A 14,845-nucleotide genomic window follows, 5' to 3' on the forward strand; every position below is an offset into this window, starting at 1 on the left:
GACAGCTTCAGGTTCCCCTTTTTCCTGCAGGCACTGGGAAACCCTTTTGGTTGTGTGGTGCCCAAGCGTGGAAGGGGGAAACCAGTTGGCTCCTCAGTCTGATGATGACTTGCTACTTCAGCATCCTCTGGGCTAGTGTGTTTTGTTCTCAGTCTTCCTTCCTCCTCCTCCTCCCTTGGGTCTAGATCCCTCTGAAAGCTCTTGGTGCACAGAACCTTCATCCTACAAGAAGGAGGAAGGCAGCATGCCATAGTACATCTTCATCTCAACAGCAAAGGCTACTCATTTTTCATATTTCAACCCTTTTACATGGCAGTGCTCATTGCAAAAGTCATTGGGAGCAGCAGTGGAATAATCAGAAGCAGAAGTGAGTCATGCATGCCACACACGATGGCTTATCGGGACTTTTAAATGCACAAATACATATCTCAGCTCCTTCGGTTTTGAAATTCAATATATCAAGTATTGCATTTTTAAAAAGGTCTTGGTTTGTTATTGGGTTTTTTGGCTTGGGTTTTTTGCTTTTTTTTGGTTGTTTTTTTTTTTTTGCCTGCAGAAAGGTAAGGACTTTTGCGAGACGTTTTATTCTTGTACATTTATCTTTCTACCTGTCGTATTTTTTGTGCTTATTAGAGGCTATGGTGAATGAGGATGTGCAAAGAAGTAAATGTTAAGCCATTTGACGAGTAACTGTTGTTATAGCTTTCATGTCGTAGCAGTCCGAGATGGCACATGCGCATGCATGCACTCGCAGAGAAAATCCAGCCCCTCCGCTCCTGAGATGGAGCTGTCTGTTAAACGGAAACCTGAGAAGAACATATTTTGCTGTTGGGGAAACTTGGGAGAAATAGTGAATCCGTTTGGTTCCCGCCTCTTCTGACTTAGTAAACACAAACTTCAGCAGCACTTTAAATTCTCACCCGCGGTTCGATCGCAGCGCTTGACCTGGAAGTAAACAGACAGCTCCCAACCAGGGTGGAGTTTATTTCATTTGCAATTTAAGTACTGAAAAAAAATAGATCCTGCTATTCATTAATTTTCGTATGACTCTTACAATCCCTTTTATGTGGGTGAACAATACCTGTTAGAGTGAAAAGTTTTGCTTTTTTTTATTTTGCTACAGTTTGAAAGAAAAACTCCATTCACGCAAAGCTGTGCTTTTCTCCAGTGTTCGCATTATAAAAGAAAAAACCCAAAATTGTTCTTGTTTACTGTTGAAATCATGCACAGTATTGTAGTCAATAATGCTGCCAATACATATTACACCTTTTTGGCAATATTTAAGCTTCATAAAAGTGGTCACTTGTCTGAAAGCACCAATCTTTGTTCGTTCTGTGTTAGTGATGCATCAAACAAAATTCCCAAACATGCTCAACGTTCTTTTTTTTTTTTTCTCTTTAAACTCTTTTCTTTTTAACATGAAAGATTGGTCTATACTTGTTTTACGTATCACTTGTGGTTATATTTCATTTTTTAATGTCTGTTTATATTTAATGGCTGTTAATCACACCATATACAAAGAGTTGGTTGTTTTGAGAATTTGTAATGATTTGTTCCCCCATAATAAGTAGCAAGGTTTATTGAGCTGCTTAAGAAATTTTCAGCTATAAGTGGTTTGGTTTTTTTGGTTTTTTTTGGTTGGTTTGTTTTTCTTTAAGTTTCTTTTTCATTCTTTGCTTGAACCCAAATATTTAGCTGCTAGGTTAGGGCTCCTGTCTGCTTTCCTGAGCCTTGTTGCTAGTCTTTATGTTATTCTGGTTTGTTCCTTCTTACCCTGCTAACTTCTAGCTGGACTCAAGGGTAAGTGCTTCCCTGTAGCTAGCACAGCTCAGATAATCAGACTAGATTATCTGACATATGCAATGTGCTTTTTTTTTCTCTTAAATCTTTCTCATGTTTAGATTTTGTAGTACAAACTTTCCATGTTATTTTCCTGAATTGAGGTTTGAAATGTAAGTTTCCATACTGAAATTAGGATGCATGTGATGTTTGCATAATTGCCTTCTCTCCCTGGCTTTCACATTGGCATCAAGTGATCCTCTTAGTAAAGCCAATCATTAACATTTCTATTTTTCATTCCAAGATGTAAATATTAATTAACATCACAATAAAACTGTAAATAATACCTTCTTTTGTTTCATGGAATTTACATCTAGTTGACTGCTTCCTGCCTGAAAACAGATCATTTTGCACTCTGACAATATCCTTTCTCTCCGTGCCGATGATTAGCTTGGTGCTGCGCACCAGCGTGCGGGGGTAACCGTGGACACCTCAAAGCCTAGAAAGGTAGGGCAGGAGACCCAGAGAGACCTAGACAAAGTGCAGGACTTCATAGGATCCCCCCCCTCCAAAAAAAAACCCCTCTGCACAAGCCTGAGTCGTTGAGATTCCATAGTTCCCTCTCCGGTAAACTCGGTAGGGGATGTTTTTGGCAGCAAGCGGCAGCTCTCTGGGTCACCCTGGGTTTGGAGATGCTGACCCACTCCAAATTAAATGCATTAGTCATGGAGGGGTGCTGCTGTTCTCCCAAATTATCATAAATTAATGTTTTAACGTGGGTCTCAGTCACCAATCAAAGGAATGCTCGCCAAAGAATAAGCCAGGGGAATTATTATTTTACCTTTTCCCACTGGAATACCTACTTTGAAAAAGATATAAGCCCAAACTTGTGCTGTAGAAGAGCTTCTCCTTAGTCTTTGTTCAGTCATAAATACACCCGGTACAAATCCTTTCTTGGTGTTAAAAGCTGCTTCTCTAATACCTGGTGAGTGCCTGCTTTCCTTAGGAGGGAATAGCATCAGTGGGTCATGAGAGCTGGCAAATATGTATCCAGAGTATCTGAATGCAATTATGAGAAGGAACAGGCGGTGTCATCCCTCCTGGCCATCAAACAAGATTCCTTTTTTCCTTCTTCCTCCTTTTGTTTCTTTTTTTCTTCCCTTTTTTTTTTCTCCTGTGTGTGAGTATGTGCGTGTGTGTATAAATATACCCCTGGGTAGCAGGCAGAATTCCTTCTCAGCAGACACTTTCTTTTTTCTTTCTTTTTTTTTGTTTTCTAAATGTTTGGATTTCCAAAGAGGATTTCTTATCAGACTTTACCACAAAAAAAAAAAAAAAAAAAAAAAGTTCAATTTGGTGGAAAAACAGATTTTTGCCACTTTGAAAGAAAGAAAGAAAGAGTGAATGAATGAATGAACTTGGGTCTGGCAACATTACATGTATTTGCACTACAATGCATTGCTATCCTATTAGATTATTAGTTTTGTGCTTTAATTGCTTTATTTTTTTAGATAGTTAGAGATATCATGAGAACGCTGCTGTGTCTTCTGTATTGTCAACTTGCAGATGCTTCATTGCAGGAATGCAGAATTAAAATGTTAATTCAGTTCTCACATAACTTGCATGAATTTAAAACTAGCCTGTAAATCACTTCTGTGTGCTTTAAGAAGCGTGGGCCTCTAACTTACAAAATACAAATTCACAGGTTTCAGCAGTCATCCAATTCAAAATATTTTTAAATAGTTATAAAAATACTGTGAAACAATGCTTTATAATATAAATAGCTGTTCTAAGACAATGTTTTTAACTTGCCACGCAAGGAATTATGTAAGTGCATACTACAAATTCTTATTCATATAATTACCGAACATTAGATGACTTAGATTTCAATTCAGTTCCTAGTGTGTCTGGTGATTTACAGCAACATTCATAATCATTTATTAAAATCGTAACTCGAGCAGAAAAGAATTTATTTGCAGCAGGGGAAAAGCCATAAAACACAGGAATAAACAGCCGATTAAATTTAAAGCTATCTTCTAACGTGGGATAATATAGAAAAAAAAAAACAAAAAGAGCTTGTAGGTCTCCAGCTGAGGTGCGAGTTCAGGCTGTGCAGCGGCCGCAGCTCGGAGGTTTGCAGAGCCCCAGATACACACACACACACACACGTGTACACACACACATCACTTTTCAGAGGTGGCAATGCCCTAGTGCACAGCGAGGAGGGGACTTGGGGACCCACCAGCCGGCACTGCCAGCAGCTCGCTCACAAACAGCCTGGCATTTTAAGTCCTGGTACGGGGGGGGTTTCCTCCTCCAAGAACACCGGTATTTGCTGGTGAAGCCTCTCTCTCCACGTTGAACAAACCGAGGTTTCTAGGTGCTTCCCCTGGGTATTTCTTTACCCAAGGGTCTCCGTTGGCTCCGCTCAAGCGGGGACATCAGGAGGGGACTTGGCCACCGTGCCGAGCACATGGCTGGCCGCGGTGGGCACGCCGTTGCCCGCCCGCTGCCGTGCGTTGCCAGGCTGGAAAACTTCTCCCTCTTTGCCCGGCCAAGCCAGGGAAGAGTTTTCTAGAAATATCTGTAAATGAATAGCTGCCATCAATCATTGTCATTCCTTTATTTCATGTCTCCTGATGAGGTTGACTAGTGTCATTGTTTGTTACTGTCCAAACCACATCTTCATTCTTGTAATGTCAAGCAGATATGACAAGCACACATTTTCCAGATGAGTAAGACACAAAGTCACCTTTTAATTTACAGTTGTTTGGGTTTTTTTGTTTGTTGGTTTTGTTGGTTTTTTTTTTTAATAAGCAAACGTGTCGTAAAATTTACTGGATGTTCAGTTGCCTTTGGTACTAAAGCAAAGTCACTCATTAATGAAAAGAAATAAATCCGGAGTAAGAAATTCTTACAATAAAATGGCTACCTAAAGCCTTTTATAACAAGAATTCTTTTATGGAGCTTGTCCCCCGCTATTAACTTCACCGCTCTCAGAGCAAAATCTGCCAAAATTATTGCTGGAGCAAAAGAAATGCAGAGGGCAGGGAAATGCTTTTAAAAAACAGAGAATGAGAGATTTGACTGTTTTGTCTCTTCCTTTTTAAATGACAGTAAGATAAAGAGAAATACAGCCCTCAGAGGACCAAATGGTGGGACAGTCCTTTGGTTTTCATTATTGTTGTTGTTGTTGTTGTTGTTGAAATCTTTGTGTTCCTGACACTGGCAGATTTTTAAGACTCTGATTTCAAACACTTGCAGGGAGTGTGTGTGTGACAGGGGGCTAGTTAATGGAGTCAGGAGAAAATGCAAACTGGATAAAAATGGAACAAAATAAACCCGGTGGTATTAATAAAAAAGAGTGTAATGTAGGTGACCAAGTGTAATATAAAAGGCCAGAGTCTGCAGTTTTCCAGAAGAAAGGTTCGGGGAGCCTGTGCTGCCAATTTACCTCCGCTGGCAGCCTCCCTCCCGAGACCACCATCGAACACCTTTCAGCTGCACTTGGCTGCAGCTTGGTTAAATATGTAAGATAACTTTTGTGGGCCTGCAGCAGCATTTTGGCAGGGGCCCTGAACAAAGAAAGCACCAGCGAGCTTGGCACGGCACCTTGGGAAGGGATTGTAAATTACTGGAGCATCATATAACTTTCTTTCTTTGGCTTCTCCTTTCTTTTTAGCTAGAATAACAGAGCAGGGTCAAAAAAGCAACCGTATTTGACTGAAACAATTAATTTAAAGTACTTGCAATTAGCTGTACAGTTTGGCTGTGAATATTTGCCATTCTCATTTTGTACTTTGTTTAAAATCTCATTCAAACTGTACAAGCCATTTTGAGAGAGGATAGATTATGTATAAAACTTACTTCATGTGCAGATGTCAGCATTATTTTAAATCTCAGATCAGCTGTCTAGAGCAGAGGAATAATATATTTAGATCTATCCTTTTCTTTTTGTATTGCCTAGGAAGTTTAATGCTTTTGGTATAATTTGACCCTAAATTTCATCTTTAAAAGCGAGTCCATTGGAAAAATCAAAATGCAAAAATTGAAACTTCTATGGCATGTTTATTTTCTAACAGTTAATTAAGGGAAAGTGAGTTTGGTGTCGGATTGTCCTTTTTAATCTGTTCCTTGTTATTCTTGAGAATTTTAAGCATTTCGCCCAGAGGAGGTATTTCACTTAAGAGAAGTATGTGTGTGTATTACCATTGTCCAAAGACACCTCCAGTTCACCCCATGCCACCTTTATCCCCTGGGAGGGTGATGTGCACCCACCAAGCCCCGCACTCTGCTAGGGCAAAATGGTTTGACTGTGCAAGAACCACTGCAGGGAGAGCTGTGGCTGGTCATCTTCCTGCCCATGGCAGAAAACCACATTTTAAACCACTGATCAAGCAGAAGTTATGCAGTTCATACTTTTTTTGGTCACTCAAGCTCATGCAGTACCATGGCTGATGTCTCTCTCTTCAGGTGGTTTTTCGGAGATGGGGAGATTTGGGGCAAATGGGCTTTTGAGCAAGCAACCAACAGGATGCACAGTAAGATGTGGCTTCAAAGTGATTAACAAAAGGAAAATTGCCCCTGATTATGGACAGTCCTGAAGGCCGTTTAGTAGCTGTGTCCATTCTCAGGCTTGGCAGGGAGCTGTCTGTGCCCCTGCCTTGGGTAGGGAGATCTTCAAAAGCCCGGGACAGACCCTCAGTTCCATGGAAGTCAGCAGAGCTTCAGTTGGGTCACACCAACCGAAGGTCTGCTCTACGCCCACCTCCTTCAGAGAACATAAAGTGAGGAAAAGCTTATTAGTTTGGAGTAAAAAATATTCATTTCAAACATGCTTTCTAGCACATCTGCTGAAAAGGGTTCACCAGCTAAAGGGCTAGAGGACTCTTCAAATTTCCAGCTGATTTACTCAGCTCTCGGAGCCTCGTTGGCTGAGCGGGAGGATTGACAGTGTATCAGGGCTCCTAATTGAAAAGTAATAAAATCTCTGAGCGAAGCTGGCAAATGAAGGCCTCCAGCCAATTTGTCAGCTTGCAGTCAACTCTGAGGAGCCGGGCAGAGCAGCAAGCCATTAAAAATAGGCTGATAATATCTGTTAAAACATTTTGCGGGCACTAAGGATGGAATTGAAAACAGCGTAGGCAAACTCTTTGGGAGTGAACTCAATCAAATCGATCTTGGCCCAGAGGGACAGAGACGATGGGGCAGAAAGCTGTCAAAACAGACAGGAGCCATCCCATGCCATGAGCCCCAGGATGGGGTGGGCTTCACATCCCACCCCCAGGGATGCTGGGGAGATGCCGTGGAGGTGATGCTCGTCGGGGAGGTTGTCCCCATATCCCAGCCAGCCCTCACGCCACCAGGTTGCTCGGCACCAGCGGTGGCTTCTTCTGTCCCCGTGCTGAGCACATGGAGCCACCAGTGAAGGGGGGGTTTGGGACCGGGGATGGAGGCAGGGGGGAGGCAGCAGGACCCCCAAAAGGGGGGAGCAGACCCTCCAAAATGAACCAGCTTTAGTAAAAAAATCAGTGTTTATTGAGCAGGGTTTTAATGAGGAAAATTGCCAGCTACTGCTGAATTAAGTATTGCTAGCAGCTAATTGAAATGTTGCATGTTTTAATTTGTCTGATTTCTTTCCAGTGGGTGATGTTATTTATATAGTTTGTATATAGCTAACGACAGACTATACAGAAAATACAAAAATTGCTTTCACTGATCAGTAATATCTGAGAGCACAGACATGAACAAGGCATTTAGGAAGACATGCCATTCTTCACAGCTTAATATTAAATAGTAAAACATATATAAAAGAACACTGTCTCATTATCATTTAAAGCTCTTTTTATTTTTGTATTTATCTTTTTAAATTTAGAATTTTTTGTTTCTTCCTGTAAAGAGGGTTTTTGTTTTAAAACAAATACAGTTACCATATACTCCTCTTGCGGAAAACTGCATTTCTGTGTCCTTTCAGCCACATTGTTTCAAGGCCACCCAGTTCCCCTAGGAGGCTATAAACAGGGGAAGGATTTAAATCCTATTCTCTTTGTTGAGGATTTGGCAAGAGCCCATATAGTAGGAAGCTGAGCAGGGACAAAACCGAGTGAAAGGTGTCCTTTAATTCCCCGGCCGCTGGTAGAACAAAGCCTGCTCCCAGCGGGGTCCCGGCTGGCCGCACCCAGGCCGGCTCGGCGGCTTCATTTCAACTGCTGAATTCAGTGTATTTTTGGTTAACCGTGTTGAGATTAATTAATTAGCCCCTAGGAGTTAGTGCCTGTAAACGTCACCCAAAGCGGAGAAGTGTGAATACGTTAAGGCTGTTAATTCACCCAAAAATGGCAGCTCGTAATCCAGGCGGGGGAAATTCAGTCCCTCCGTCGGGATGACTGGCAGCTCCGCCGCACTCTCGGGTTACTGCCTCAGTGACAACAAACTACATCTCAATTTAACTTCTCAGCGATGCTTAAAAGAGCATCTTTTTATTTTGGTGAGGTAGCATTTAAAGTTGCCATTAGGAAAAAAATTGCCGTGAGGAGACAAACATTGGCATTTGGATAAAGAACAACGTAACTGGTCTGCTACCTAGAAAACCTAGTGAATGTAGAGAAAAATGCTACAGCTGTAACTTCCTTAGAATGGCAGAATCTATTATAATTAACCGCAACTACCTAAATAGGAGCTAATTTACTGATGTCAGCCAAAATTCTGTTAACTCGGAGCGTATTGTAAGATACAGAGAAAGTTCGTGGGTTTGTGTTCTAGTTTTAAGTACAGAATAAATGCACTATAATGAGCAGTTGACAAGATGTTAATTCTAAAATCTTTTGCCTAAATGAAATAAGACAGTTCATAACTGATGCAAGTTGACAATGGGAGGTGAAAAGTGTACTGTATAGCCTGCAAAGAGAAAAGTTAATGGCAATGTAGGGAAGAGGAGATACTTAGCTTTCATGCTTCATACTGTATATTTTTTTCTGTTGTATTTGTCAACTAAAATGTCTTATATCTCTCTAAATGGTGTCTTTCTCTATATGTATAAATGAACAGATGCAGATAGAGCTCAAAAGCATGGCATGGATGAATTTATCTCTTCCAATCCCTGTAACTTTGACCACGCTTCACTCTTTGAGATGGTTCAGCGCCTCACTTTGGACCACAGACTTAATGATTCCTATTCTTGTCTGGCAAGTATATTCTTTGGTCTCTAGTGATATAAACATCGAGCAGCAAAGTCAAAGCTAGTGCGAGTGGGGGCTAATCCCCCTGTTGCTGGAAGATTGACTTCTGTTTACACCAGGTTTGAATTTGGCCCAGAGGTGTTTTCTTTTGAGAGGCTACCTGCAGTGAGCTGACTGCTGTTCTTCTCCAGTTGCACTGTCTTTACCATTTCTGTTTGCAATGCTTAAAATGTTTCTTCCTGCAAAGACAAAACGCCAGTGTGGGGATGTGGAGTAGAGAGCAGTGTTTTGCAGCCTCCCGTACTGCCTTCCAGAGTCTTCTGGATGAAAGAACAGGGGAAAGATGAAGGTCTGGTCTGACACCTCCCATGTCAATGGAGTCCCACCAGGAATAACTGTGGGCTAGCTTTGTGTCTCTTTATGGGCAGGGATCCCAAGCAGGTAATAGGTGGGACTAGGTGGATAACTGCGGTGATGCTGCAGTGTGTCCGTGCTCACGTAGTCGCATGCCCACCCTGATGATTCTCATGAGCACAGGTTGCAGCTCTGAGCCCACTGCTGTGTAACATGGTTAGTGGCTCTGAGATGCTCCAGGACAACTTGTAGCTTTTGGCTGGGGTGCAGTGCTTGGGGGCTCTTAGGTACTGTGAGGGTTTAAATGACAAATAACCTTTAACAATACAATTTGAACAATTAATTTTAGCAGTTTCAGTGAGGAGGAGGAAGAGGCTCTTAGTTTTTTGAGAAAACAACAGGATGAAGCCTTTCTAGAGGGGTCTGAAGTGAAGGTCCTATCCTGAACATGGCATGGGACAGATCCTGACCTGCCACCCTCCTAGCGTTGCACAGAAATCTCCACACTGGGGTGTCATTGTGGGCTTCTTCAGCAGAAGGACCACCCCATGCCCATAGCCTTCCATCTTTGGCCAGCTGTGCAGTCCATGGAGCTGGGGCTCTTGAGTGGCTTGCTGTTAAAAGCAGCAACCTGGGAGCACAACTGAGCGGTTGGCAGTGAGGCTGGCAATCTCAAATCCTGTCCTCCACGTCCCCTCCACCATGGTGCTCCTCTCATCTGCTCTGCTCCTTGCACTGCACACAAGGGCTTGTCTCCTCAGAAAGCCAAAGACCCAGTAAATGCCGTTAGTGGTAGTGAGTTGTCACCTTCCTGATGAGAAGCAGGGCTAGGAGGAACAGTTTTGGATGTCCCCTGAGGTAAGGATGGGGTGGGAGAAGGCCGTAATGTGTACTTTACTTGCAGATACCCAAGTGGTACAAGTAGGCTTGGTGGGAGCATTGTCAGACCTGCAGCAGGTTTCTCACCAGCTCCATCGAGGTCTTTGCTCCGGCAGGCAGTGAATTTGGCATGCAGCTTCTGCTCCCCACGCATGGCTGACCCTAGGAAGACCATCCCCATCCATGCATGTCTGACAGGTTGGCTTGCAGCTGGTTTGTCTCTGTGCAGTCTCGGGCCTGGTGAGAGAGCTGTGGCCATTGAATTAAATTCATGGAGAGGTGCAAGGCTATCACTGAAAATGATTAACAATATTTCTCTTCAAGAAAGCAACCAGCCATACTTCTGCTTGTTATTGAGATGTTTAGGCCCTTGCTAGAAGCTACTGGAGTGGTGGAGCTCCCTTCAGAACCAAGACTTGTACATCTTCGGAGCAGAGCATCACCAATTAACCATCTTCTTTCAAATCACCCATTGCAGAGTGTTATGAAGAAGAGCATAATGGGCTGTGTTCTCCTACACTTGGATTTCACATGCTTCTTTACTTATTTAAATATGGTTTTGTCCTGATTATGGTGTAAAAAAAAAAAAAGACTGACCTCAAAATTTGAGTTCAACTGCAAAGAGCTCCCATTGCTCTTCACGTGCCTGTGGAACGTTGGTGATGCCACTGCACTGGCTGGCCGGGAGGAGCTGTGAGCCCGTGGTAAGCCTGCTCTGTCCACTCTGTGTGCCGCTGGGCAGTTGTTATTCTTCTTACAGGACATTCCCATGCAAGGTCCCACAGAGTTTTGCCTCGTCAAACCTCTTCTTGTTTTCAAGCGTGGACGTGGAGGTGCCAGGGAAGACTTACCCAGACACGGTGGCTTACCCTGACACCGAGGATGACTCTACGTCACCTCCTTTCCGTGGAACCAGGTTCAACAACGTTGCTGGGAGCCCACTCGCTGGCTGAGCCAGGCTTCCCTATGAAAACAAACAGGCTGGCTGACTCATCTCAGCTATGGCAGAAGGGATGTTTGCTGGCAGAGAGCACCGTGCTGGGGAAGGGGAAGAGCGTTGTCTGCAGAGTTTGCGGAGGGCTCCTGTCCATCGTCCACAAACCGGTAGCACAGTCACATTCACAGCTCTTCCTGCGCTTCTGGGAAGAGTGTGCAGCTCTCCCAGTGTAGTACGGACCCCCCCACACACGTGGGTCTTCATTCCCTTCGCTTGGACATGTGCGTTGTTTCTGAGACTGTCCTTCAACTCTTCCCAGGACTTCCCAACCCACTGCTGGCACTGGCTCGTGCAGCCGGGTCCCTGCTGGAGCTGTATTGCCCATGACGTGTGTGTCAACATTCCTGGGATTCGCATAATACAGGATGGCATGTGCTGAGGAGAGGTGGTCTTCCAGAGTGCCCAGCCTAGCCGAGGTGATGTGAAGGAGTCAAGTTAAAAGGTCCATGAAGCAGACCACCAAAATGAAATTCTTTTGGTTTTCCAATGGTAAATGGGAAAATTCAGCTACTGAAAAGTGGAAACTTTCCCTCAAAAATTCTGTTTTTTGCAAAGGCTGTATTTGCCATCAGAAAAATTGCCAGTGTTTCACCAACCCTGACCAAGCCTTGCTTTACCCAGCTCCAAAGCTCCCGTTGCGCTCCCCGCTGGTGCCTGGGACACGTGTCCCCTTCTCGGTGCAGTTCAGCTTGTTGAACACGGTCAGTTGAGCTCCCTGTGCTCTGTGGCCTTCCTCCGTTGTCCCCTCCAGCTTCCTCATTGCGTTGAAGACCATCTGGGAGCCACACTGAGCTACACCTAGCTGTGTTGGGGTGAGACACCCGGTGTGTCATCGCTATCAGCTGCGTTTGCCAGACTGGCTGGTTGTCAGCTGGTTGTGCCAGGCAAATCTTAAGAGCCAGGATCTGCCTGAAGGTGTGGGGGATTTGTCTGAATACCACCTTTCGTGAAATCGTAGATCTTTTTTCTGGGGCTGTGGGAAGCAGCATTTACTGCTCCTTTGGAGCTCCATTCAGCAGCAGGTTTTTTTCATTTCCTACCTCTGCCATACAAAAGAAGACCACCTACCTGGTCCTCCTGGGCTCTGGATCTTTCTGCCCATAGTCTGCTTGCCTGTGCTCTCATGAGGTCTTGAGGCTCATCACTGAACCTCCGAGCTTCTGCTCGGGCTTTCCCTCACTGAGCTGTGGCAACAATCTTGAGTGTTTGCCCCCATCCCTTCTGTCCACCCAAGGATCAGTACTTCTCAGACCCCAGTACAGGCAGCACTGTGGGGTGCTCTGGACTGCTGGGTCCAGCCTCCTGCTTCCTTCACCCCAAAATCTGGGCTTGATACTTTGCTCTGGTACAATTCGTGCCAGCCTTCCCTTTGACGTCAGTAGGGCCAAGATTTCACCCCCACAGGAAGGAGTGAGTCCTTTGTATGTATTAGGTGAATATAACACTTTCAACTGGATTTCTGCCACAGTAACCAAATGCACTTTTGCCTTGCCTGGTCACCAAAGACTTGTGTGAAGAGCAGCAAGGTGAAGAGACGGTCCAAGGATGTAACAAACAGGCAACGTAACGAAATCCAGAATCAAGCATAATACCACCAACCAAAAAGCAAACAAAAATACCATTAAAAGCGGTGAAGGCAAATGTACCCCTCCCAAAAAATAGCCTTCCAGAGTGCCGTCCCATCTGCATTGTTCTGTGTCTTCATTTTGAAATGTGCACTTCTAGTGATCCCAGCACTGTAGCTACTCCCTATATCTATCATTTTCCCCTCATTATTTTAATTCTTTTCTCAATCTGTTTTGGAGTTGGCCCAATAAGGATGAGCAAATCCTTCTCTATGTCTTTGAGCTCTTAATTGATATTTCTTCAACTCTTTTCAAAGCAGCTATTTTGGCATCTAGAAAAGATTTGGTGTCATCTGAGTGGTAGAAAATATATTTTAATCTTTCACAGCAGTGTTGTTTCTAAGATGTAGCATTTGGGGTAACAGATGGGGTGGCAAAGAAGTTGCCTATAGGGGCAGTGCTCTGCCTCAACTACTCTCCCGCCCGCTGCAGGAACTTTTCAATTAAACGATGAAAGATTTTGCAGCTTGATGCATTCCAGAGCTGCGTCTTAGCAATTGTTTAGCACCCAAATTTCCATGTAAATATTGACGGTTTTGCAGCATTTTGAAAAGCAATCTACAAGAATATTCTTGTTCTCGCTAATGCCTTTCCCCCAAGGCAGAGGCACGCTCCGCTTCGGCTGTCCCGGGACGTTCACCGGAGCCGTCCCCTCGCGAGGAAGGGTGTCCTTCTTGGGAGCACGGACGTGACACCATGAGCCGTGTGTCACCAGGCCCTCAGGACTGACAGACAGAAATAGTCTGAGGTTTCTGGATGCGTAAAGAAACCCTGCTCCTGAGCAGAGCTTCCCTTTGCTTCGATGCCGAGGAGGAGGAGGGCGATGGCAGAGCACATCACCAGTGGGACACAAGGAGGATAATGGGAAACATCCCTTTCCAATACTGGGGAGCTGCCTTCCTCCGTCTGCAGGACGCTCCTACCTGCCAGATGCAAGAGAAGTGCATTATTCAGTGCAATCCTCCATGGTCTCCCCCACATCAGTCTTCTTGCTGCTGGCCGAATGTACAATCCCATCCCCGAAATGAGATTTCTGTTTCATACTGTTTAAATAACCAAATCTTTGTCATCTCTTAAAGGTGTAAGTCTTTCTTTTTTCTTTTTTTTTCTTTTTTTCGCTAGGCACTGACATGAACTGACCTAACTTTTCAGCATTTTAAATTACATTTCCCTTTAATGGTAGCATAATATGTTTTTGTTAACAGTTGCACTGGGTCTATGCTGTGTTTGGGTGATGATGTACAGACTGTGTTGTTTAAAAGTGACCTCTCTCCTTTTTCCTTAACTTAGCTTTAGGTTTGTATTTCTCTTATTAGAACAGTTGACCACTACACCTCCAAATCTGATAGCCTTTGTATTTAATAACTTATATTTAAAATCAAGTCTCTCTATTTCTAAACAGGGCTGGTTTAGTCCTGGCCAGGTCTTTGTGCTAGATGAGTATTGTGCACGTAATGGAGTGAGAGGCTGTCACAGACATCTCTGCTACCTCAGAGATTTGCTAGAGCGCGCAGAAAACGGAGCAATGATTGACCCCACCTTACTTCACTACAGCTTTGCCTTTTGTGCATCACATGTTCATGGCAACAGGTAAGGAATTCTTCTCGGCTGGCAGCTCCCTGCCAGCAAGGGATGACTTTGTCAAATATAGGTTTCCTTGGATAATGCACAACAGTCCTCAATTTGTTTTCACAGTGGATGTTTGGCAGCAGCGCTTCTAGTGGCATAGTCGGTTTGTTTGTTTGTTTCCTTGCTTGTTTAATGTAAGCAATAAAAATGCACGTAGAGGATCCAGAAATGAGGGGTTTTAACTTTCTTACCCAGGCACCTGCTAGCTGCAGTTCTGGACAAGGTAGAGTTGAAGTACGTGTGGCTGCCACGGGTTGAATAAATAGAAGTAAATGATACACTGCGCTGATTTAATTGCTGCGCGAGAGGATCTGACAAGTTGCAGCAGTGAAATTTTCAGCAGTATCAAACTTCAGCGTTCAGAAGGGCTGTAAGCCCTCAGGCACCCATGTCTCGTCTCAAGT

General features: G+C 44.0%; 1 protein-coding gene across 1 annotated transcript in view; it reads left to right on the forward strand.

Annotated features, from left to right (window-relative positions):
* CADPS (Ca++-dependent secretion activator) overlaps positions 1 to 14,845 on the forward strand; it is a 350,522-nt gene that overhangs the window by 254,081 nt on the left and 81,596 nt on the right. Inside the window, exons 12-14 of the mRNA XM_014946638.1 lie at positions 1,789 to 1,800; positions 8,827 to 8,963; positions 14,215 to 14,402. Of these exons, the coding sequence (XP_014802124.1) occupies positions 1,789 to 1,800; positions 8,827 to 8,963; positions 14,215 to 14,402 (337 nt within the window). The remainder of the gene's footprint in view (positions 1 to 1,788; positions 1,801 to 8,826; positions 8,964 to 14,214; positions 14,403 to 14,845) is intronic.

Source organism: Calidris pugnax, unplaced genomic scaffold, assembly GCF_001431845.1.
Source record: "Calidris pugnax isolate Ruff unplaced genomic scaffold, ASM143184v1 scaffold81, whole genome shotgun sequence".
Taxonomy (NCBI): Eukaryota; Metazoa; Chordata; class Aves; order Charadriiformes; family Scolopacidae; genus Calidris; species Calidris pugnax.